The 26,409-nt window shown below is 39.0% G+C and overlaps 1 protein-coding gene across 1 annotated transcript in view; it reads right to left on the bottom strand.

The window, feature by feature from the left end:
* Positions 1–26,409, bottom strand: part of DGKI (diacylglycerol kinase iota) — a 107,251-nt gene that overhangs the window by 26,009 nt on the left and 54,833 nt on the right. Inside the window, exons 18-22 of the mRNA XM_042837764.1 lie at positions 21,490–21,559; positions 20,002–20,042; positions 18,323–18,450; positions 17,582–17,707; positions 2,253–2,278 (exon numbers count right to left, since the gene is read on the bottom strand). Of these exons, the coding sequence (XP_042693698.1) occupies positions 2,253–2,278; positions 17,582–17,707; positions 18,323–18,450; positions 20,002–20,042; positions 21,490–21,559 (391 nt within the window). The remainder of the gene's footprint in view (positions 1–2,252; positions 2,279–17,581; positions 17,708–18,322; positions 18,451–20,001; positions 20,043–21,489; positions 21,560–26,409) is intronic.

Raw genomic sequence — 26,409 nt, 5'->3', positions numbered from 1 at the left:
GAGAAAAAGAAAAAAAAAGAAGAAAGGATCCCAAAGATTAAGGAAGAAGAAAAAAAAGATCAAAAACCAAATAGCAAGTGAATGCACAAGATTGTAGAAATGTCTTTTCTCAGCAATGGCCAACACATAACACCATCAGAAAATCATCACTAGAAAGTTGTCCAATAATAGGGAAGAGCAGCAGAAAGAAAGGACAGAGTGATGGTAAGGATGGTAAGGATGGACAGTGAGGTAAGATTACAGCATGATCTTAACCCTCTGAACACTTTAAAGTATTATTGCCTTACAAAACAAAAAAATAATCTAATAAAGAGCACTACCCCATCAGCAATTTGTCAAACAAACATAGGCCTTTCACCTTGTATTTCAGAAGTTTTTTACAAGAGAAAGTGAAGAGAGGGAAGTAGGGGGCTATTCAGAGATGTTTATCAAACCTAAAAAGCCAGACCCTGGCAGCAGATGGCAGATGGAAAACAGGAAGATCTTGTGAAAGAATAGAACAGTATAAAAATATTGGAACGAAGGAAAACATCATGACATTAGGAAATAATGAAATTTAAAGACATACAAGGAAATACTTTATACACTCTGTTGCTCTATTAATAGATAAAAATGAGGCCATGGCATAAATACAAAGGAAATGATAAAGCAAAAGCAGTCTATCATTAACAAGTTCATGCGCTCCAAAGCACATTAAGTCTAGATTTGGATAGGGTATACTAAACAATAATGTTTTCAAATTTCTTCTGAGGCTTGGAGAAATGGAGAGTACTGATTAGCATGCCATAGGTGTCTGGTACTTTGTATTAAAAAGCTGTGGTTATGCTAAAAAGCAGATAAGCTATTAAATGAGAAAGAAATCTTTGGTTCACGATGTCAGTCTGCTGCAATTCACTAGAGGCGGATAGGGTAGGTACACCAAAAGTCAAACTGTATGCTTCTGTCACCTTCCTGCTCTTATTTATCAGGCATCTACTACGATCAGACAAGAAGAATGGGCTAGACAGGCTACATGGATCTTCGGTTTAACCTCTTTTCTATTTCTATAACCTTGTCTAGAAATCATACGTTGAGGAGATGGAAGAAAATTTATTAATGATGGTATGTTTGACAGCCACTATACTGGATTAAAAAGATCTCAGCTGGTGCCAAAGACAATGTAGGCTGCTACCTAACTAGTCACCCCAAAGGCCAAACAAGCATATATCCTGTAACCCCTCTTGAGTCCCATCAACACCAGTTAGTATTTTTATTGCTCACTTGTGTAGTGCTCCACACTTTCCCAGGCTCAGACCCACCTCTTTTACATCTTCATTTGCAAGCCTTTCAAAGAACCATATCAGGATCTTTCTCAAATAAGTCATAAGTCTCATTGTATTGTCCAGAAATTTTGCTGATTTTGTAAATGCATATAAATTAGATGTCAAAACACTTTTTTTTTTTTTTTTTTTTTTTTGTGGTCCAAAATAATATTCTAGATTCAGAGCTACATGATGAATTTTCATCTCTCAGTTTTAGTCTCTTTTCCCTGCCTTGTTCCTTGCATAATTCTGCCAGTGTTATTTCCTCCTGATTTGCAGTAGGCTTCTGGACTTCAGTACCAAAGTAACAACAATTTATTGTCCTCTAAAGTTATTTACACCTAAGAATGCAAGTTGATCAAAGTATTAACCAGCTAGTCACAGCAATCTCAGGAAAAGACTGAATTCTTTAGCTTACTTCAGAGCAAGTGTATTACCGTAGCCTGCAACTCTTGCTATTCAAGCAATATTTTTACATGTAGAAGTTTCAGCCTGTGCTAAATTTCTTACCATGCTCCCAAACTGATTTCTGTGGTAAATAGGTAAGTTAGGTTCAAGCCTTTAAAGTATAAATCCATTCTCCTCTGTTACAAAGCTGCTGTCCTATGAGCCATAAGAGAGGAGCTCATCATTACTAACACCATATATTTCCCTTCAAATCCACACATAACTTTCTACAGGTTATCCATGCATTTACATGAAAAAATTGCAACCACTACCAGTTTGCTTGGGCAAGATTCATTTTACAAATTCCTTAGCATAACCTTAGCTTCTGACAGCTCCAACTACATGAACAAGCATTTGATGTCCAGATGTGAACAACATGTAAGATCAAACTTTCATTTTATTAAGTTACTTTTCCCCAACATAACTGTATTAAAACAGAGCTTCCTAGCAAGTCATTGAATCTAATTTTTAATATGCTATTTGTATGTATAAAGCAGATCTTACCTTGATCTTCTGAAGAAACTGGTGACCTGAAATAAAACAACAAAGTTCAGTCAACCTGTGCCATAAGAAGGTCACAAACGAGTTTCAAAAGTCTCTATGGGAAATTAGATATGGAGGAATTGAAAAGTTTTATTCTTGAGCTTATTTCAAAGGAGAGATTGTAAGGTAGCTAAGAAAAAAAAAAAAGGAGTGGAAAGCACAGAGACCTTCTCTAGCAGCAGGTCCTGCAAATGAGTGGCCATATGGAACCACATTCATAAGGCTGTGATCTCACTGTTAAGCACTCATTCCACAAGTTTCTGTAGGTACTTGGCAAAGAACTTTACTACCATTACTGTCAGAAATAGCTCATGCTAATTTTGATCCTGATTCTCCAAAGATTATCAAATGGACAGTAGTTAAGTGTGGGCCAGGAAGAACCCTCACGACTAGAGGCAATGGAGGAAAGGGCAGCTTCGGAGGAACTCACAACTACTAAGGCCATTTTTATCATGAGTCAGTGTGATGTAGAGTATAAAACATTAATTGGAATTAACAAATTCATAATAATGGCACTTTCACAAAAGCAACGTAAATGGAACAAACCAAAAAAAAAATCAAGTTTAAAAAAAAAACCAAAAAAAAAAAAAACAGTATCTAGACAGTGAAAAGCAGCAAAACAGCAGCAACATGTTATAGGCCATCCTACCAATGGTTTAAACCACTGGTAGAACTCCAAGAGCAAGGGGTTATAAGGGGGTTGTATATATCCCATCCTAGGAATGGGATTCACAGCTCCCATTGCTAAAGATCTCACTCATCATGCTGCCAAGTACCCATGGCAAAGGAACATAAAGAGGTGTAAAGTATTGGCCTTTCATTTTTGTCTTTGCTGCAGTAGCTTGGCTCAGCAAAACCAGGCTAATTGTATAGCCAAATCTGGGCTGTGCTTTGCTTATTGAGACCCAGGTGATGACACACAGTGGATTGGAACACTGCCTTATCACCTCCCTGACCATGATTTTCAACTGCATGTATAACCTTCCCACACAGCTAACAATGCGTTTATTCCTGTAGTGAATGGACCAACTCTCACTTCCACTGCAATACATATTTAATTTTTGCACCAACGTACAAAAAAAGCCAAATTACTAAAGATTTTTAAATGTTTGTATTGCCAGCAAACAGACCAAAGTTGACATTAGAAAAGCAGCCTGAGAAGGAAGGGAAGTTAAAGTACACCAGGAACGAAGAGGGAAAGAACGTACATATATTTAATGGAGTCAGCAGGGGCTAGAGGGAAAGCAAAGGGTTAGGAATCCTGGATTTAAAGGAATAAAGGAACTGAGGATACTCCATATCACAAGATTGAAAAGTAAGGTTGAGGGATTATATAGGACATCAGAAACAGATACTCAAATACATGGAAGCAAATAGGAAAGATGGAAAGAAAAGGGAGGTTTCCTAACGAGGTATGCAAATCTTTATTTTTAAGAAGAGAGACATTCAAACAGAAAGAGACAAAACAGTTACAGCACAGCTGGAGCAATGGTCACCGTGAAAGGAAAAATGCGATTGTCTAATTAAGATTCTGACTGTGCTAGAAGCCAATGTATCTGTATGGATCAGAATTAATTAATCCACTATTGCCATTAAATTCTCTGATTGCTGCTGCACATCCTAAGCATGTATCCTGCTCTGCTGTCAGCCAAACCAGCTATGTCCTTCAACTTCATCTATGTCTGTGGAAATACTGTAAAAATTAAGGCAATTCAGAGGATTAGTAGCCATCATTAGGACTGTTCCACGACTTTCATCAGCATCAGTCCCCACCAAAAGCCCTTCTGAAAGTCAAAACTCAGCACAGCATTTCTGCAAAGGTTATACCATGTAAAAATGGCCATATCAAAAGGTGTGATTATTTAGGTTTTTAAAGATAATTTTTACATGCAAGAATCACACCAGGGTCCTCAGCTGAAGTATCTTGGCACTCCACCTATTTCTAATAAAGTATCTCACAGTAACAGCTGAATTTATTCCTTGGCTTCATTTCTTAATTGCACAGTTTCATCACCTTTTAGACTTTTATTTAAAACAATAAAATAAACATTTGGCTTATCCCATAATTTAGCTCTTCGTTATGCCTTGTAAAGCAGATGTTAGTAGCTCCTTAAAAAATCAACAAGAGATGCCATCACACCACCACCTTCTCAATTAAAACATTGAAGTGTGCGATGAAAAATAGGTTTGTGTACATTTAATGCGCCCCAAATTAGTATGTACTTTGCAAAGTACGAATCCCATGCTCCTTTTTTGCATGCTTTGAACTTAGTGGTTAAACAGTGAGAAATCTAACAGGAACTACGATTGCTACTAGTGTTTTCATTTGTCAGGGTTCATCAGGCATCTTTTGAGGCTGCATAGGCTGGTATCTTGAGAAAATAAGGTTTATGTACACAAGATACTGTGATTACGTATGCATATTTCTGCCTCACACTAACAAAGTTTGAGCCTGTTGGCTGATTTCCCGCATTATTAACAGAGGAGGTAGAGACCCAATCACTGCTTTCATAAGGAAAGGCAATAGCAGGAGGTCAAACTTTCCAAGGTAGCTGTGAAGACACAAAGAAAAGTTCTAAATATCTCAGTAATAGGAAAACCTCAGCAAGAGCTTCCAGAATTTGCGATACCAAAGGACTAAAGACAATAAATTAGACTTCCTTTGTTCCACTACTCACAGAAAGAGTATTTTGACAGAGGAAAGGACTTTCAACAATTTTGTATAATTTCAGGCCATGCATTTAAGCAGAGGATGGAATTTTCCAAACCATTCAAGCACTGTCCTAACTACTCCAACAGGAGTCTTGCTTGTAACTATTGTGAAAGGAAATGAAGAACTGCTGACTTCATTTAAAGTCCACTTTGTTAGTGTTGGGCACTTTATGCATTGTTTGGTCTACACCATTCTTATGAGAGGGAGGAAGGAAATGAAAAAAAGAAAGCATAATGACCTACTTTAAACCACATCCACTCTCTCCACAGCCACAAGGGACTTACCTGACAACAAAAAAATCTGGTGGATGCTCGTATTTCTGGTCACACATCTTTTTTTCAGTTCTTTAAGAAGTGTGAGGGATATACTGTGGCAGCAATGGTCACCAAATGGGTACCCTGAGAACGGTGGATTCCAAGCTGCTAACATCCACATAGGAAGTGTCTAACTAGCTCCTATCAGCTGCCCTCTGAGAATGATTCTAGCTATGTGCTTTACAGCCACAAAGAGGCAAGCCATCGTTCACAACTTCCGTGCCTTATAAAAAGTAGAGACAAATCAGAGGTATTTCAGAAGAACTAACATGCTGTCAAGATCTGTATCCCCACCTGGGTCAATACACTTTGCAAATTAAATCAAGAAGAGACTTCCATTTAGTTCAACCTTCAGGAAAAGGATCTGGCACTGCAATATCCTGATCTTAGACACTTCAGAATGGAACTGCTTATTTTTTTGACATCTACAACAGTTACTTTATGCTCTTCTCCTGCTGGAAAATTAACAGTGCTGCCAAAACTAACTTGTAGGTTCATCATTGCCACTACCAGCTCTTCCCCAGAAGAGAGTAAAGAGGTCCATATGTCTATGACTGGCTACATTTTCAGAATTCTTATGTTTTTCTATCAGCATTGCTCTTTCCCATACATAAAAGTGAAAGGGAAACCCAATTTCAAATGTTTTCACCAAAAAGTATCAATCTGATTTCTCTGTCCTGAGTTTGCTGGTGCTTTATGAAGAGTTTTTGCTGTACTGATTAATTGAAGAGAATACAAATCTTACTACAACAACAGGGAAGAGGATCAGAAAGAATGAGGAAGAAAGCATGTTGCCAACTTCTCATGCTGTTCATATCCCTCCTTTTGCTACATGTCCTGCAGTGTTGTTCTCCTGTTGTAGAGCATGAAGTTCTACTGAGAAGAGATATTAGCACCTGCAGGCCCCAGTCTACAATGGAAGCTGCATGTTGCCTGGTCTACTGTGACTTACAAAAGCAAAGCACTATACTTTGTCCTTACACAAGGTGCACAAATATATTCCAGCAACTTAGCTTATGTGCAGAAAAGCCTGATAATGAAAAAAGGCCCTAATCATACATTCATGAGATGCTTCCAAGAAATGGGAAGACTCATGGTATTGAAGGCATGAGACATAGTCCTCCTATAACAGCACTGTGCCTCAGAGTTCAGAGACTGATCCAAAGCTCACTGAAATTTTTCTGCTCACTCTTTCAGTGTTTAGATATATTGCTGGCAAAGGTCTAATCTCTGGTGCAGACAAGACAGTTTTCTGTATCATGAAAGCCTTCCCCAAACAGCCAAATACTAGGAGTTGTTTCCCAGTGCATTCCTTAGTATGCATGCACTAGATTTATTCAGTACTGGAGGGGTGGAGGAAGAATTATTCATTTCTAAGCAAGGTAGGTCAGGGGGCTGTCACAATTTAGTGCCTGGTCAACAAAGGCTTCCAAAATCCAGAAAAACACAGGCAACCTCCAGCAGACAAATTCTAACAAAATTTCAGTAAATAGGTACATAATTCATGAAGACAAAAGCCTCTGGAGAAACAAACCCGGAGCTGATGTGAAGTTGCTATTTTAATCAATAAAGCTGTAGCAGAAACCATCTGCACTAGGCCTATTTAAAAACAGCCATTTAGAATTTAAAGGCCAAATAACAATCCACATGCATCAATTTTGCTGGGTTTCATGACCGTTTGTCTTTTTCCCAGCTCAAGCAATGTATTTTTGCAAACTTTCTCATTCATGTACCTGCCTGTGAGCAATGGAGAGAAAGAGCTTTTAGATTAAATCTGCTTCTCCTCGTTTTGTGTGTTCATCTCCTCAGAATTGAAAACAGCGTTCCTGTAGGGATTTATTCACATATTCTCTGATTGCAATGAAAGATAAGTCTTAGCACATTAATTTTTTTTTTTTTTTTTAAAGGTGAGGAAATTCCCTCATTCAGCAAACTGCATCAAAACCTCTGGGACTGACAAATTCCCTGCAGCTGCAGAATGTGACTTGTATCTTCATGGCAGAAAAGCAGAACTAGTTTTCCTGCCCTCTCAGCATCTCTTACTTGGAGAAGCCCAATAAAAGTTAAATGTAACATTCAGCCTAGCTGCCACTATTTTCTGCCATGGCACTTGACAGAAAATACAAGTCTAGAAATTACTGAGAGCTCCAGCCTTCCACTTTCAACCTACACATGCCCAATTCCAACTGACCCATGTAGGCAGGAGAAACAAGTTAGCAAGTTAAACAAAGGCAAACGGAAAGTTCTAAACCTGGAGAGAAGAAAACTCATTCAATGGGACAGACTGGGGTCCAACCATCATTTCAGAACAAAGTGTTGGTTGTTAGTTGCCTACAAGTTGAATGTCAGTCAACAGCATGCCCTTACAACAATCATAGAATCATATAACAGAATCATAGAATGGCCTGGGTTGAAAAGGACCTCAAAGATAACCTAGTTTTTGCCCCTGCTGTGGGCAAAGTCACCAACCACCAGACCTTCTGGCCTTGCACGTCTCCAGGGATGGGGTATTCACAACCTCTCTGGGCAACGTGTTCCAGTGTGTCACCACACTGAATGAAAGCTAACTATGTATTGGGATGTATTCACAACAAACATAAGGTAAATGAAAAGGAATTTTCCCCTCTACTCTCTGAGACTGTACCTGGTGTTTTGTCCCAAGGTTGGGGCTTCCTGGAATAAGACAGACATTGACAAACTGAACTGGAAGGGTCGCAGAGATGATGAGGGCACATCAGAGATGGCTGAAGGTACTGGAATCATGCAGTAAGAAGACTCAGGGGAAATCTTATTGCCTTAAACTATCTAATGCAAATGTATAAAGAATACAAGGCCACAGCCTTTCTGAAGTAAAAAGGAAGAGGAAAGATAGGATGAGAAGCAACAGTCACAAGCTGGAACACGGGAAGTTCAGACTGGATGTTAGAAAAAACATTATGTGGATGACCAAAGAGGGATACAGGTTGTGCAAAGACACTGTTGAATCTCCAGCCTTCCAGACATTAAATGCTCAGCTGTACAGGAATCTGAATATCTATAACAGGACCAATTTCAAATAGAGAGTTGTGTTAGACGCATTTCAGAGGTCCTTTCCAACACATTTTTTGCAATTTTATAAGTCTCTCTACAATGCTTTTTTTTATTAATATTCCATTTTTCTTGTCACTCTTTTATAAAAAGTATTTCTCTCAGACAATGGCAACACTGTCTCTCACATGTGGGAAAATGCTGACCAGCAGTGCTTCCTGAATCTAAAAAATCCATTCAAGTTACTTATTATTTTACAGAATTCTATTCAGACATATCCCATATCCTGTCAATCTGTACCAACAGTCTGGAGAGTGTAATTTTTTTTCTAATTCTATTAAGGGCAAAGATCAGCAGTTTTCCTGGCATCTCTGGAGCTTCCTCCTACAGCCTGCCTCTACCTGTATTCTGGATGAAAAGCTACGACATATGGTTTAGTAGCTTGTGGTAGCAACGGTAATGGGAGGACAGTTGGACTAGATGATCTTGTAGGTCCTTTCCAACCTTGAGATTCTATGATTCTATGATACCTGCACATACATTCATGGCTAGCCCAGCAACTCAGGTGGTCTGGTGTTTCATAGGAAAATCAGGGCAGCTCTGATGTATCCCCTTGTTGTGTCTCAGACATATCTGTCCCTCATATTGTTTTGTATCTTGACTCGCTACTAACTTTTTTGTTTTTTTCCTCTCTTAACATCTACTGTATTTCTCTGTCAACTGTAAAAGACTTCCAGATAAGGCAGGCCTGTAGCACCACAATACAGTTATACCTGAAGTTGTACTGACACCCAGAGGAATGCCCTGGGAACTGCTGCCTAACAAGGAAAGAACAGATTTTCAGAGCAGAACAAAATATAAATCCAAGTGTGCTTAACATTGACTTAAAAATTTATAAGAAGAGAAAGATAGAGAAGCATTCTAATATGTTGATCTTGAAATAGATAGCTTTTCTTTGGAATCATCATCAAAAACACAACCAAAGAATGCTGGATTGCATCTTTGCAAGGAAGGCATTTCCAGGTGACCATCAGGATCACTGCAGAGTGATCCAGGATGTTTATTGATTTTCTTTTTTAATACTTGCCTCCCGTTTCTTTCATCACCACATGACACCAAAGTACCTCAAGGGGAACGTGAGACATTCAGTTTGAAAAGATCCTGATTCTAAACTCTTTGAAAAAGTATTCTTCCATTTCCAGCCTTGAACTAAATCTTCAAAATCCTCACTGACCCACTCTGTCAATTGTTCAGCAAATCTTGGCAGAGTGGGATGGAGGAAAGGTGAAAATAAAGCAGTGGTTTTCTATTTAACCCAGAGAAAGGACTCATTCTCATAACTGAAAAGACATGGCAGCCACACTCCTAGCACACTCTGATTCAGAAATCACATCCCCAGCTTTGCCCTCAGGTTGGATGGAGATGAAGCACATCAGCTGCTTGGTATCCTGAGACAGCATCCAAAATAATGACAGGCCAGCTTGGATTTCTAAATAATCTAGAAGCTGCCCTAAGTGATGCATTTGCTACCACAAAGCAAACCAGTGACTCCTGGTAAATTGCCTTTAGTGGTTTTGAGAGAAGGGAGACTGAAACATAAGAATCCCTCAGAAAAAGGCTCATGCGATTATGTTCATAAATAAGTGGCCTGGTTTTCACAAGTGCTAAGCAGTAAGTAACCCTCACCGCTTACCATTAATTAAAAAAAAAAAAAAATCAATTAATTTGCATAACACACACCCCTCTATAATCCTATGCAGTGCAGATCTGCTGAGCCCCTTACACTCCTGCTATGGGGTAAATAATGGAGAATAAATCTTTGTAATAGGAGTTTCAGATAGGCTTTTTTGTGCTACGCTTTTAGAGGCCTGGCAGAGATACAAGAATCTAGGAGTCAGAGTTATACTGGCTCCAAGCCACTTTTGGCTCTCTGGTTTCAGTTCTTGGCAGGCATATTTTAGCCAGGTCCATCTGTCCCTCCTTGCCCATAGCCATTGACACTGCCAGGAACCACAGCAAGGATATGTGCTACAGCCTCACTCTTCATGTATTTCCCTCTTAGGCACACACATCTGTGCCAGAACTGCTAAATGCTCACTCAGTCTCAGCTACAGAGACAAAGAGCTGGGTGTTAGAGCTTCTTTCACAGCACAAAGGAGCAGCAGGCAATCAGGGACAACTTTTCTCCCTACTCCTTTGACTACTTTCCAGATTTCAGAATTTTCTCCTCTCACCCAAAACATGCTTCGGCAGCTTTTCAAGAAGAGACAGAGCCTTCTACATCCTCACATATAAAGCTGCAGTCAGGGGCCTAGGACCCGCATCCAAGACATGGAAGAACAAAGGTAGCCATGCTGAAACACCCAGCCTGGGGAATGAGCTCCCCATCCTCAGCAATTCCCAGACAAACTGAAGAGTTCCCCCATAATTGGAGTGAGCATTGATGTCAAAATATTGCTCCCACTGTCATTGAAACAGTCCAAATTTTATGGGTCCAAAATACTAAATCACAATCCTCAAAAAATGACCTATTTTTGTGTGATGGCTTTTTTTCTAGCTTTTTCTGTATCGTATTTTGACACTTGTCCTTCCAGTTTTCCAGCTACAGCTGAAATTCGAACATGTAGATACCAGAATTGGAGAAAGTTAGCAAAGGTTTGACTTTTTGGAGCATAGGTCAGGTAAACCAAAGTAGCACTTCTACGTGATGATCTGGGCAGTTTTTTTGTTTGATTGTTTGGTTGTTTTTACCAAATTACATTTTAATTATCTCTACAAACCTGTTAAGCCAAAACCTAATAATATTAATAGAATATCAATAAATAAAGTCTGAATGCAGATTATGAGATGACTTACTGTGAAAGGTTGGACATTCTTTGTTGTTTGATGCACATGTTACATCTCACAGCATTGCAGATCAGGACCATGCCCTGAACCTCTAAAAGCTTATTAGTCTTGGGTTTCATAGAATCATAGAATCATCAAGGCTGGGAAAAAAGTACTGAATGAGAGCATGATAAGAACTGGTCTCTTCTCCAAGCAAATAGCCACTCTTTATGGCAGCAACAGAGAACATGGACACAGGTTTGCTTTTCCTGCAAAATGCTCATAAATCTGAGACCTGGATGGTTCTTTCCGTCTTACTTCAACTCTTGCATATAGGTAACAAGTACACAGAAATAGACACATATATGTTACCTAAAACTAGAAGGTTCACTTATTTTCCAGCATTTATTGGACTGGAAGCTTGCAGTGCTGGAGGTTATTTATCCTGTATTTAAGAATGCTCAAAAAGCTCAGAAAAACATAGGCACCCTTTCTGTCGGTCATTCTGTATAACATGAGTAAACCCAGCTAGCTCGCCCCACTTCCAGTGTCGGTAATGTATGTCTCTGGAGGCCCCGGATCTGCTATTCCCACTCCATAAAGCTGAAGATGGGGATATTCATATCCCACAGTGGAATCATCAGCTCCACACTCTGTCATTCTTTTGCCAGTTACATTTACCACACACACTTGATGCTCTCAGGAAAGCAGAGAGCCCTAAAGATCAAATTATCAAATGTCACTTTCTTTTACCCAGTCAAACAGAAAACAATTATACAGGAAGTGACTGTCTGGATATGTTTCTCTGCCTTCCATGCTTACATCTGCCATACTTCTCAGTACAGATTTTGCCCTTACTCCAGGGGCTAAACTAAGCAAGCAGAATGGAAATGAAAGGTAAAAATAAAAATAAGAAAAAGAAAGAAGGGAGGGAGGGAAGGAAGAAAGAGGGGAAAGAAGAAACTTAACGAGTTATAACAAGAAAATAGGACGAAAAAAACACAGAGCTTTTCTATTTTGGCGTTGGCAACAGCCAGAGAGCAAATGTAGGTTAATAGCTGTTACAGCAAACAAGTTAAAAGTGAGGCACCTAGCTATCTGTACTCTGTCAACATCAATTTCACCCTTTAAATGCACTCCAAAACTTACATTCCACCTTGAAAACTCATTTTCCTCTTCTTATTTATTAGAAATATTTGGAAAGTTTTTTCAAGTGAGATGGTAGCTGATTTTTTTGACATCAAGGTAAGTAGATCCCTTTGTCAAGAACCTATGTATTCTGAGCTTAAGGTCACAAAAGGAGAAGAGCTGCACCTCTTGCACTTCTCTTTTGGAAGGCAGCCTGCCAGTCAAGAAGCAAGATCTCTTTAAAGAGGCCAATTTGTAGTCTCATGGTGTGTGGGAATGTTTTGCATGTCGCTGTCTGCCAAAATAATTTTTCAGCAGGGTGAATACCTTCAGCTGTGCATCAGGTGTTAAGATGCAACAAAAGTCATTAAGAGCCCTCAATCTGAGTGCTTAGGGACAGATGGGTGTGAAAAGAGGAAGCTAAACTCCCACCCAATCCACTCTGGAGATTTACATTTTAAAAAATAAAATCATTTGGTAATAAGTACTATAGGATGCAGTTCAGGATGTACTATTCTATTTCCATCACGCACTGAAGGAGCAGAAATACAAACCTGCTTCCTCAGATGTGCTGTTGATAAAACCCCTTTGCAATTCAGCTCCTCAACAGCAAAAGCTGGAGACTTATTTCTGGAAGAAAACAAATGCTATCTCCACTGCACTCACATTCAAAAATGAAGTCTTACACAAACAAATCAAATCAAAATTCCAGTTCCTTCTTTTCCTGATTACTCCTAACAAGGGGAAAAGCAAAAGACAATGTCTTAAAACTCAGTATTACTGGTAAAGGGGTTGCCAAGACAATGTGTCTAGGATTTATGTACCAAATATTAATGACTGCTGCAGAAATTTTAATAAGTAACAAATACGACTTTTCTACATCCCAGTTCTGTGTAAGTGCAGCTAGACTTTGGCAGCAGTGACATCAAATCCTGTTAATGAATGAGGACAGTGGTAATTAAATGAGGTCTTCCATGAATTCAATAACTTAAAAGAAGAAATTGCTAAAAGTTCATGTTAAACATTTTTCAGAGTCATCTGATTTTGTCTGTTTGCAGAGATCATTAAGATCCAGAGGGCTGGAGCATTTCTTCTATGAAGAAATGCTGAGGGATTTTGTCTGTTTGTCTGTTTGCAGAGATCATTAAGATCCAGAGGGCTGGAGCATTTCTTCTATGAAGAAATACTGAGGGAACTGGGCTTGTTCTTTCTCAGGAGAAGAGAAGGCTCCAAGGAGACCTTGCTGTTGATATGTGGTGACAATTTCCCTAGTCCTGTTTCTGTCTCCTCAGATGTCAGAGCAAAATGCCAGGATTTCCGCATGCACTTAATGGTTTCTGAACATATGAAATTCTCTATTCCCAGTGTCTGGGCCCAAGAGAATAAAACAATTAATAGCTGTCTTCTTTGTCAAGAAGTGCTCCAGCAATGAGAGTAAGGGAAGGTTTACAGAAGCAAGTGGAGAAAAGGCTTCCTAATGATAGATAATTTTTAGCTTCCATCTAGAACATAAGCGAGATTTTAACTCCTGTGACTGCATTACACTGACAATAATGAGAGCTTCCATAATACAAAACCATGTCTCTCACTGAGGTGCATCAGTTTTTACCACTCAATCTCAGTGAGGAACTTTGCTTTCACTCAAAACAATTTCTTATCCACTTGCTACATACTTTAATTCCTTTTTTTTCTTCACATTCTTCAAAGTACTTTTCTTATTTAACACATATTTACCTGTCCCTGAAACATTTTCAGTACTCTTTACATCATATTTTCTCTTTGAGTTCTTATCCTTCCCTTCACTAAGACCTTTTTTACTACCAATTTTCTCGCAAGACCTAGAGAGTCAATTTAGGCAAGTCTTTCTCATGCTCCATTTTAAGGTAGCAAGAATGATGCCTTACAAACTATTTTTAAAAGTGCTTAAGAGAAAATAAGGGAAAGAAAATGCTCTTGAGCACAAATGGACACTGCTTTTTGTTAATTAATAATTCTATTTTAGGGACTATACAAGCATACGGTGAAAGATATGACCTATGCTGTCTCACAAACAAGACTTGCTCAAAAGTAACCACTACTCATGTAATGTCTGGGAAAAGACGTTTATACAGCTGTACAAATAGGCAGTTAAGACATGTATTTTACTTATATAGCTTAAGCTTGTAAACTAAATCTGAACTAATCCAGATTTTACTACCAAATCAGACTTCTTTGCTTATTTAAGAGCTGGCACTGAGTTTTCCAGTGCAAAAGTTTTGGAGAAACACTTCGATTTTTTCAATCCTTCATCAACTTCTCAACCTTCAAATGTTCAGTATCACCAGGGAGCTCCTGCGCAACATGTTCAAATACAAGTGGCTTCAATATTTTCTTGACTTCTACTTCATGAGCATTCCTTCTTGTTTCTGTATGCAAGCTTTGATCCCTGATGTTCTTCTCCCCTTGTACCACACTTTTTAAAAAAAAATAACAAACATCTTCTAACATCTGTACAATAGCACTGATTTTCTGGGCAATTATCTGGTTTTTGTGGTTGAGTTAAAACACTTGGCAGTCAGCCTTTTCCTGCTTCCCTCTTATGAACTAGATTATTATTGCCTCATAAAGCAGTGCCTGGGTGATATTGCTAGATAATTAATGCCTATTTAGTGTAAAGGGCTTCCAGCCCCTATAGGTGTTTTTTCTTCCCCTCTCTGACAGGGCCAGATGGCACTCTGGCCAACCTTCAACCACCCTTCACAAGCTATGCACTCAGTTCATACAATGCATCTAGCAGCTTTGGAATAACGTTTCCTTTATGTATGCTGAATGGTGAGATACTAGAAGAGTAGTTATTACTGCTGTAACAATGGGAATATAACAATGTAACAATGAGAAAATTGGTTATTTCAATTAAAAGACAGATTAAACATCTAACAAGGAACTAATCACTTTTTCATTTTTGTGTGTAGTTGTGTTGCTTGTTTGTTTTTTATTTTCTATCTCTCATCATATAACAAGTTGACAAACATAACTAGAAAGAGAAATGGTCAATAATGAATGGATGAAATAGGCTCTGAGTCAGTGGTCGTGCCCACTTCACTGCACCATTAGATCACAGGATAAATCAATGGTGAATCCACTCATGTTCAAAGGAAGAGTCCAATTACATATTTCAGTGGAGTCAGTCCAGAATACTTGGCTGTTTTCAAGATCAAGCACCAGCATTACAAGAAACTGTCCTCCCACTGGTGCTGTATGCACCTTTGACACTGATTTGATGTTCCTTTTAATATACAACATGCCCCAGCTCCTGGCTACTGCATCAAGATGCTGATTTTCATGGTTTTGCTGTCTACTTATCAGTCAGTCACACATCAAAGAGTCTTTGGAAAGGGTAGGGGAAGGAAGAGCAAAACATAAAATATGATTGTAAGTTAAATGCCACCTGAAAATTAATTAACATAAAGCTCATCTGATTAAAAATAATAGTGTAAATAGTTTTCTCATAAAGATCACTTCCACAAAACCATTACAGTCAAATAACTTTCTACACCAAAAGTTTGTGATCAGCAACAATGTCACACACCAGAATGATTTTCAGAGCACATATTGTCTTCTTTAATTAATTGAAGTCTGTTAGCAAACTTTGTCTATTTAGTTATACTCCTCATTTCTCAGAACGCATTACTCCATCTTAAGGAGCTTGTATACAGCAATGTCAGAGACAATCTGAATAGCCTGCACCCATGCTGTGACCAACTGCAACCTAATCTGCTCATAACATCTGAGGAGGGTAACTTTCAACTCATGTTTGAAAGGGAAATGACCAACCTCGGTTGAACAACTGAAAGACATTCTGTCACAGCAAGTCCTACTTCATTTGCCCTACTGACAGAATTTAGGATCTCATGCTTTGAATTAGATGTGGTACACAATAGTTCAGACAAATATAAAACACTGGTGACTCTCAAAACGTCCATGGGAAACTCTTGAGTGTGAGGAGGCGTCCCCTTTGTGCTCTGCCATATTCCTTTTTAGGGAACTTTACTTTAGGGAACTCAATAAAATCTCTCAGCAAGTTTTAAATGAAAAAAATTACCTGAAGAGAGAAATTTCTGTAAAGAACCTATGAACCACTCTCAGCTGCTAAAAATATAAAAGTACTCTAAGTTCCTTCTTTAAAATACCAGATTATAAAACGCATTTAATTGGAAAGACAAGAAATCAAAAGCTTGAAAATACCAGAGCACATGTTATCTGAACATCATGCTCCAGCTCTGTAGCACACATACATTATGACAGTCTTTAATTATATTGATATGTACTACATTCTTCTAGTGGACTCTTTCTTCAATGTTTAAAAACACCCACTTATTATCCCTTTGTATTCTTTAAATGCAGTACACAACCTCAAGGTTCATTTATCCCCCACTATCAAAACTGTGCACAGAATGTAAAGTGATTAATTTTCTCCTAAGTATCTCCAACAGAGTTTTGCCTAACATCTGAGCTTCTTTGTGACCATGAAATTTACCCTCGCTGTGTTCCTCTAAGGTGAGACTGCAACATTATCTGTATTCCGTAGATGGGAAAATGAGTCAGATGAAGGAAGGCACAAACTTTCCATTAATTTTAGTAATACAATCTCAGGGACACAGAAAGCATATTACTCACTTTCCAGCCCTTCACTCTCTTTCAACATCTTCTTGCAATCGCCTCCCAGAAATACAGCCTACCTCAGTGCAGACAAGCATGAAGTGAGGAGTCTGTTGTCACTGGCCATATATGAAGTTTGTTTTAAATTCTGAATCATTCAGAAATTCTGTGGAGGAAACTGAGGAGAAAAGCTAGCCCTCCCAGAGCAGCTTTCAGCTGCCATAACTGTAATAATATTTTCTTCTCTCTATGGCAGTCCCCTGCCTAATCTACTATACAACTATCAGCTTTGCCACAAATGGGACAGTGACTAAACATACTTCAGAGCTTGCCCACCTGAATAATGAATAATCTGCATGAGCTCATAACTCTACATTCTGGAGAGAAACAGCCACCGTGTCCCTAACCTGTCCCTTCCCTCTTATTTATCTGGGCAGAAAAACAAAGACAAAAACATATAAATATTGGAGAGAGAGAAAGAAATAGAAATGAGCAGAAGTGAGGAATAAAAGAGAAGAAACAACAGGATTATCTGTTGTTTCAGCATGTCAGCACAATACTTTAAATCTAAAGAAGGCAGTAGGAGTTGTCTGTGGTGATGGTGACAATATGTCATCAAGCAGAGAAATGCAGAGGGCTCTTACTGCAGCATATAGGCCTGGCTGGCGTCCTTTTGTTTGTCAGGTACCTCGTAGTGCGGGGAAATCTTGCCAAGGCCACTGTCACTCAGCATCCTCTTTCTAACAGCAGGGTTCCACCGATCTGATATTCTAGGAAGGGAAGAAGGAAAAACAAGGCTTAAATCCCAGAAATTATTTCACGTGCTCTGCTTTGTAGTTCTTTTATGCTTGTTTATCCCCAGTATTTTTCAGCCTGTTGCAAGCTAGCTTAGCTTAATTCACCATGATTAGAAGACTCTTCCTGAAGAGGAACAGGAACATTTCTAGTCTGCCTAGAGGACAAGCAGAAACAAAGACACTTCACGGTAATTCTAAGACTCAAAGGACTTCAGGGCCTCAAATATTTGTATCAGAGCCCTGACAGTGCAGAGAATGGTTTCATAACTTGATAGATACAGGTTTCATCATCAGAAGGTGGTAAGGCACTGGCACAGGCTGCCCAGAGAAGCTGTGGAGGTCCCACCTCCAGAGGTGTACAAAGCCAAGTTGGATGGGGCCATGGGTGGCAACACCACCCATGGTAGAGAAGCTGAAACTAGATGACCTTAAATGTCCTTTCCAAGCCTGTAATTATCACTGCTGCCCCTGATTCTGCCCCCAGATCTCACACTTTCCTGTACCTCCCAAGCTTTCAGCAGAGGAGATCAGAAAAGACATGCCAAATTCTGCTGTGGCTGCTGAAGGCCAAATCCCAGCACCACTCACCCAGAGGCCTGCTCCACTACCAGATCAGGCATTCCAGGTGGCGTCCCCCCCTGCTGTGACATTACCAGCTCTGGATCCAGAATAAAAATCTCGTCCTGCGAAATTTCCGTCACAAAGTGCAAATGTTCCTGTTGGAATGATATAATGAACAAATAATGAACCTGTGGCATCAGCGTTCACTCAGAAAGCCCAGCTAGCTATAGGAAATCTGGGAATACATCAGGCTGAAAAGAATTTACAGCACTTGTCTGTGTATTTAAATGCATACATAAACACACCGTCAAGTTAGCAATAAGCACTCCTTAGATTTTAAGCCAAACAAGATTCCCAGCCAGCAAGCTTCACACTCACAGCAATGCTTAAGAGGCTATTTCTCAGTGACTTCTGTCCATCAACACTATTCCACTGAAAACTGGAGCCCTACCCAAAAAACTGAGTCTTACATGTCTAGCTAAGAACCAACACCTAAGGTTTCAGATGATGGGATTTTTCATTGTTTGGAGATAGTCTCTAAAAACTCAATTGCTTGTACATTCTGGACTTGCATCTTCATTAACAAAGCTCTCTTTTTCAATCCCTCTTTTTGTTTTATTGGCACAGAAGTCCCCTTCAGAAATACTGAGTATGAGAAGGTCTGTCTAAGTAGGAGGATGGGCAGGATAATTTCCCACATTTTGTGCACAGGGACCATCACACAGTATTTTTTTTTTTTTTTTTCTTATGGAAACACGTGGCAAAGGAGTAGGAGGGAAAGATGACACTGTGCAGAGCCAGAATTAGAAAAATGCAGAATAAACAAAATGAAATGGCATTGCTTGGTTTAGTCTGTAGCAGCATCTTCTTCATCCTTACTTTCAAAATTTTCAAGTACAACTTCATCAACGCATTTATATGACTGCATGCAAAGGCCTTTGGCAGCTACATGCAACACCAAACCCAAGGCTTCTGAGCTAAATTCACAGCTCCTTCTGACTGAAATAAACCACAATCAGCAGATGTTCATATAATTCAAAAACAGCTTACATTGTTCTCAAGGAAACAAGACGCAAATGACAAATGGGTAAGTCAACAGTTTACATTTCATGCTGAGCCACTAATTGGTCAATTCTGCCTATAAGTTGGGAAACATCAAAAGCTCTGTAAAATTTTCAAAGTGTCTTTCAGAAAATATATTCAGATTGGCAGATCTACACCACTGTTTGAATCTAGTGAAACGACGTGTTGTTTTGGGTTTTCTTGGGAATATTTGATACAGCTCTGTTTATAATTCTCGGCTTCAATCACACTCGTTTCTACAGTTATTTCTTGTCACACACATGACCAGGACTTCTGGTGTCTAAAAACATCAGTGAAAAGATAAAATCAAACACACTAATGTAACACAGATACCCTTACTAAGATCTGATAAGGATGATTAATGTAGAATATCCTGATTTGTGTATCAGGTTGGTAGCTAAAAAGAAAACCACATGATTAGCAGATACAAAACTTCAGTGAGCTCAGTGAAATGATGCAAATTATGTCTACTGAAAAATGGTCCAGAATTTTTTCTCAGCTTTTCATAAGAAATCATCAGCATTCTAGAGTGCACAGGAGCAATGGCAAATCACTTATTTTAAGGTATATTTGGCATGGCTTTAAAAAAGATCTACAGAGGCAGTAACCAAATAGAGATTTACCTGAGATCTGTCAATGCGGTAAAAACGATCAGCAGAAGTTGCTGCAAAGATAAAGAAACAATCAGAACTATATGAACAAGATGGGCTGAGCTAGCATCAGCATCATGTAAGAAAACCTCTGTGTCAGTGAAGCCACAACACAATCTGATTCATTCATTATTTCTGTAGTCCCATTCTACTGAAAAACAAATTTGAAGATGGGATTCGGCAAAACAATATTCATTGAAGCAATTTACTTGAAATAATTATTTAAAACACAGGCAAATAGGGTCTCAGATTTATATAAGAACTACTAATATTAAAATTCATGACAGAAAGAGCTGCATTCTTCCAATGACAGTATAGCAAGAACATCATAAAACTGATAGGTCCAATATGATTGATTCAAACAGTGAATCTAAAAAACGATAATATGCTTGGGAATTCCTTGTAAAACAAATGCTCAAATATTCAGTGTGAATTACTGATACACTCAAAGAAAATTTATTCTACTCGTGAACAAATTAAAGGAGGGAAGAATCACTAAACAAAGTACCTAATATGAATGTTGGCACTGCTAAATAATATATATCGCTAAAAGCAGAACTATTTTATCACCTTCAATGCGCTTTATCAGATGTGATATTTTTGTTTCTGCTTTGCATTTAGTTTAGCCAGTGAAATCACAGACTTTTTTTCATTCTGGCATTTCTACAGAACAGCACAGTGATATAGCACTGTCATTTTTGGCACTGCAAGGGAATATCAAACATCTAAAGACTAAAACTGAATCCATCTGCCCACCCAGCTTTCTCTAAAAATCAAATAGATCCTCAATGTATTTTCTATCAGTTTTCCATCAATTCTATCATGAGAGACGAGGAGAAGTGATTAGAAACTGTCAAGGAGTAACTGGTTTTGTTTTGAGCCATAACAAAATCACTCACCCCCCATGCTGAAGCTTTAGTAAAAGCAGTTGACCATCCATTTTAGCTGCCCACTTTAGAGCTCTGGAGCCTGATGTAAAGCCCAGATAAGCTGCTCAGTTTGGCGAAGTTTGAGTCAAATACAAGAGTTACATGAAGTGCCCCCTTCCAGGGGAAAGGGATTACATTTCCATCACCTTAATACTGCAGTATTTATGGAGAATGAGTAACAAAGAACATAACCCTGCTGACGGCAGTGTGCTACTACAGCCAGGTGTATTCTGAATCCAGGTACTGCCACATAAGTGCTGCATCACAGCAGAGACACTAATAAAACAAAACATCCAACCACCCTTGGAAGAACCCATCTCCTTCAGGAGATGATGCTATGGAAGACATTTTGATTGCTAGTTGAAGGCCCATTTTTCAGAAGGGAAAGGGGGCCACACAGCTCCCTTTTCAGCTTCTCAGCGCAGCAAGGAACAGCTTCTCCTCCCTGGTTGTACTCTTGGATGCACTGTCCTTCACACCTACACAATCAGCAAGCAGCATGCTAGACACAATTGGAGGGAGACACACTTACCATCTAGGAAGCACCATCTAGGAGAGAGCCTCTGAACAGAAAGTACTCTTGGGAAAGAGCTTTCTTGGTCCTGTATTTGTCAGAGAAGCAACATAAAAAAAAAAAAACATATATATTTTTTTTTCTATATTGCACAATATGCAAAACCTGCAAAACCAAAATCCACTGGGTCTGCACCCCACTGACATTAGGTTTTTACTGTGCTATAGCAGAGCAAACCATTTACTCTCTATAAGTAAACTTGAAGCACACTCTCAGCTATCCTTTCTCGTTCACCTCAACAATATCAAAAAGCACTGCATCAGAAGCAGCTTTCTCAGATGTCTGAAGTCATCTTTATTTGTTGGGGTAGAAGAATAGGGAGAAGTGAAAGAGAAGACCAAAAAGAAAGCAATTAACTCGATTACTATGTTTGTGTACGTATCACTTTCTCTTCTTCCAGAGTAGGGCATTACAGCCCTTCCCACCTCCATCAGTCTGCCACTTAGAACAAGTGCCCATATTGCTGTCCCTGGCATGTTCCTAATACACATCAGATTTAAAAACAAAAAGAAAAATAAAAAAAAGAAGCTGTTGTCTTCATCCAGAATATAGACAATGCAGAGTGCAGACCTAGGGATCATTGCTGGCTAAGACATCAGACATCCCACATCAATGTGTTCCCAGTCTGTCTAGACAGACCTGCTTCTTGGGACCCTACTGATACTACATCAAGGAACCAAATGGCTGGGGAAGAACAAAGGGTGTTCCTTGTTTTCTCAGCTCTCACTGATCTGGAGGCAAGAGGGATCTCAGAAAGCAGAAGGTGGTCATGGCTCTGTGCCATGCTGCCAGTGGATGGCCAGCCAGATTCCTAAAGCTGCTGGAACACAACCTAAACACAAATAGATTTGCATAGGACAAAGCACAACAGCACAGCCTGTGGGCACCAACCCAAAATGTGCATAGAGCCAAATTCTGTCCTTAATTATAACTTATGCAGTAAAATCAGCACACCTGCAAATGACGTAAATTCAGGCACATATTCACTCAAGACTGAAATTTACTTCTCCTTAAGACAACAGAGTATGGAAGGCTATATCAATGCACAAAGTGAGAAAATGAGAAAGCAGAAGCAATGGGGAAGAAAGGTGCCTTTGAGAAAAGTACTGCTCTGCACAGGAAGTACAGTATATGATGAGGCATATGGACATATATCCATAACATGGGCACAAGTGGTGAAAACAAACTGATAGAATAGTATCTCACTGGAACTTATCTGAATATCATATAGATGCCCACCACCTTTCCTGACTGCAGGATGCAGGATTAAAAAAAACAACCTGCACTGGGAACTGTACAGCTCTATCTGGTGAGTAGATATTTGAGAGTCTACCATCAGAAAGTAAAGACTGACTGAAAGAGTAAGCTCCAAAAAGAGATTTCAGTCAATCATGGGTTTTCAACCAGGAGGGATGACAAGGGTTATGAATGATTAATATCTAGCATAATCCAGAAATCTGTCCTCCAGCTTGTGCTTCAAAGTCATCACTCCAGCCTGAACTACAGCAGACCTTTTAGAAAGGTATCTAGCCCAGGTGACAGACTCCAAGTGACACAAACACCACCAGTCCCTCAGGATGTTGGCATCACGTCCAGGGTTTTATACAAGAGTGAAACTGCAGAAATACTAGCAGAGTTAAAATGACAGTATATGGTGCATCATGCACACCCAACACATCTGGAACATTCATACAGATTCTCAGAGTTTTAAAGTTTGCTTTATTTTCTTCTGCCTTTACTGTCTGTTGTCTATATCATTAAGAAAACCTAGAAGGGGTGGTTATTTCTCAGCAATTTATTTTACTCTTTTGCAAATCTGACATATTTCTAAAACACTTCTTATCCATGTAGCCATGTGTCAGAAAAAAATTCAGAAAGAAATACAGAATATATCCATAGAAAAATGGATGTTTCATTGGTTCAACTTCCTAGACTGCCCAGGTGTGTCAGTAAGACTGTGAGGAAGAAGCAGGTTGCTTTTTCTACTGGGAGAAAATCTCACAGAATGCTGGAGGAAGTTCTCTTTCAGTCTGGGTGGATAAAATACTGTCCAAAATGATTAAGTACCAAACAATACCATCCTATGTCAAGAGACAGACCTTACTCTTCAATCAACATAATAGTACCCAACATTTTTTGAGCTCTTTGAGAAAAAAATGAGGTCATGCTGCTGTTGTACACATACACAAGTTCTTGGTTTCCCTGAATTCCTGGTCAGCTGAGTGCTTGCATGCACTACCTGTCATTTTCAAGCAGCTGTGATGACAATTAGGACTTCACATTCTGATGGATATTCCTTCGCACAGCCATGTGAATACATCTCAATGCCTTGCAAGATGCCACTGTGAAATCTTTAACAACTGTATTTGATATCATGACAGTTTTTCATGATTCATCTTATTAGCTTCTACTGCAATTGAATGGAACTTCCTATTATTGCTTTTCCTTTCCAGTCATACTGCACAGAAAAACAAAGACAGCTCAGGGAAACCCATGTCATCTTCTCTGTGCCTTAAGATTTTGGAGTGCTGGCAATGAATCTTGTCTGAAATGTTACTGTAGCCACTTACATATTTTGCCTTTATAAAGACTATCTTTTGATCCATAATACCTGCATCTGTATCCAGTCTGACAAAAATCAAATCTCAGTTCCCTCCCATATTTGCACTCAGTGATTTTGCTTGATCCCATAAACCTTGTCCTACTGTACAGAGTTTGTCTCCAATTTATGTGCAATACAGGAGAGATGAAGACAGTATAACATTCCAGAACATGAACTATTTCTATAAATAGTTATAAAAAATGTATATTGGTAGTTAAACTATCAGGTTTAAAATGTAACAATTTCCTTCTCTAACATGAGTTTATGGAGTTGTGAGATGCTTAGGTTTACTTGTATCATAACTGTGGTAGGAGAGTCAAGGACTTTCTAAAATCTGCTACATTTGCTAATTTCTATTTATCTAAATGTACAGAGCTGTATGTATCTTAACATTTAGCCCACTGTCTGAGGAAAGGTTAGAGCTGGGATACAAAGGACAAAGGGAGGAAAGCACTGAAAGATAAGAATGCATACAAAAAAGGCAGATGATGAAAAGAGGAGAAGTGAGTGAAAGTTCTTAGACCTGTCAGAGTACATAATGCTGGGAAAAGGAAGATAGGGATAATGCTGGCAAATACAAAATCAAGTCACAAATTGCATAAGCTCTTTCCAAGAACCCATTATAGTTCAACAGCAGAACTAGCTTGGGAGGTCTCAGACCCATGAGAATAATATTTCATATACATTAAACTTGTTAGAGAAAGAAAGCAGAATGAAGAACAAGTCTAACATCTTTTTTCGCATTTACACCCAGGCTTGCTGATATTATTTCTACTGATTCCCCATGCTTTGAGCTGCAGAAGCATCACGCAAGAAAATCATGTTTATGAGACCTGAAAGTACCTATGACACCTTATTAGCAAGATAAGACAGTTCCATCAACTCAAGAACCCTTTATCCCCTGTTTTCCCCCCTTTGGTAATTTATAGACAGATGCTAACAAATGTGGAACGAACCACAAACTAACCTAGCAAGACAGTTCATAGAAACGATCTGCTAGGAATAAAGCAGCATTTGAAGAATCCAGGACAAACAAGTACTGAAGACAAAACTAGAGGGGGGCATTAAAAATACAGCATCATAAAAAATTAATAGCAAGTGAGGGATTTCACACTGATGTGCACTAAAGGAAAAGGCTAGGCAATTAATTTCTATGCTGTTGTAACTACAGAGGTTAGGGCCAAGTATGAAGCTGGTTTCTGACATTTCATTCCCTATTTTGTCCCTCCCCATATGCACATATTTAGTTCCTCATTTTACCTCAGGCAGTTTCCTACACATGGAGCAGTCAGCAGCCACTTAGGTTAATTTATAAGGAATGGTACAGAATAACACAAGCTGTTTTATTAGCCAATTCACTAGACGCTAGTGCTGTTCTAAAACTCAGTCCTAGGGCAATGATTGACACAAATGTCAAAACTATGAGGTTAAAATTGGACACAGAAGTGCAGCAGCAAACCACGTACTGGTATGAAGAAAGCAACTTCAGAAAAAGCACGCCAAATTTACATTTTCTTGTAGTGCCTTCCTGAATACAGCACACTACAGGCAGTCCTGCCAAACTGGAATTCTGTATCACCCAGGTAATCACTAAGGCCCAAGAAATCATCTGCAGTTTCACTACAGTAGGTTCCCATCAGCTGGATCCTTGCATTTTTTCTCAGTGAACTCATTCCTGCTGATCCTAACAAGACTTACATTGTTAAATCTAGGAAAAGGCTATCAACACCATGCACCTTGCGTCTTGTGGTCCTAGGCACTTTGTCAATTGACCATTGTTTGTGTCAAGTCTCCATGCTAATGCCAAATTAGCTCAGGAGTCAGTAGATTTATTCTGAATTATTTTACTCCCAATGTAATCATGCTGCAGCACAATATTTTACTGAGAACAATACATATTTTCAAATGCTTCCAACTGTAAAGTCAAGTTCTGTATTGTATAAATTAAACAATATAGCTGCAAAATGCACAAAGAGCCCAGTTTTAAAAACTAGCCATCTAAAAAGAGAATGGTCTTGCCTCATAGAAAGCTCATATTTGTGTCCAGGATGGATTAAAAAAACTACTCTGAAGATTATGTTAGTCAAGAGGAAAATGGCTGTGGTACAAGTAATTATTAATTGGTTAGGTTTGCTGTACACTTTTCTTCTCAGTGGTAGGTACTGCTGCTTCATCTATGCAATACAAAAAAATTACTGTTCCTTCTCTCAGAGAAACATATTTTCTTTTGTCACTTATTTTAAAGGATGCATTCTCTCATTTGCTTCAAGAGGCAA

The sequence above is a fragment of the Centrocercus urophasianus genome, unplaced genomic scaffold, assembly GCF_019232065.1.
Source record: "Centrocercus urophasianus isolate 14NV4802_14NV808 unplaced genomic scaffold, USGS_Curo_1.0 seq_73, whole genome shotgun sequence".
Taxonomy (NCBI): Eukaryota; Metazoa; Chordata; class Aves; order Galliformes; family Phasianidae; genus Centrocercus; species Centrocercus urophasianus.
This window is presented reverse-complemented; position numbering and strand designations above follow the sequence as displayed.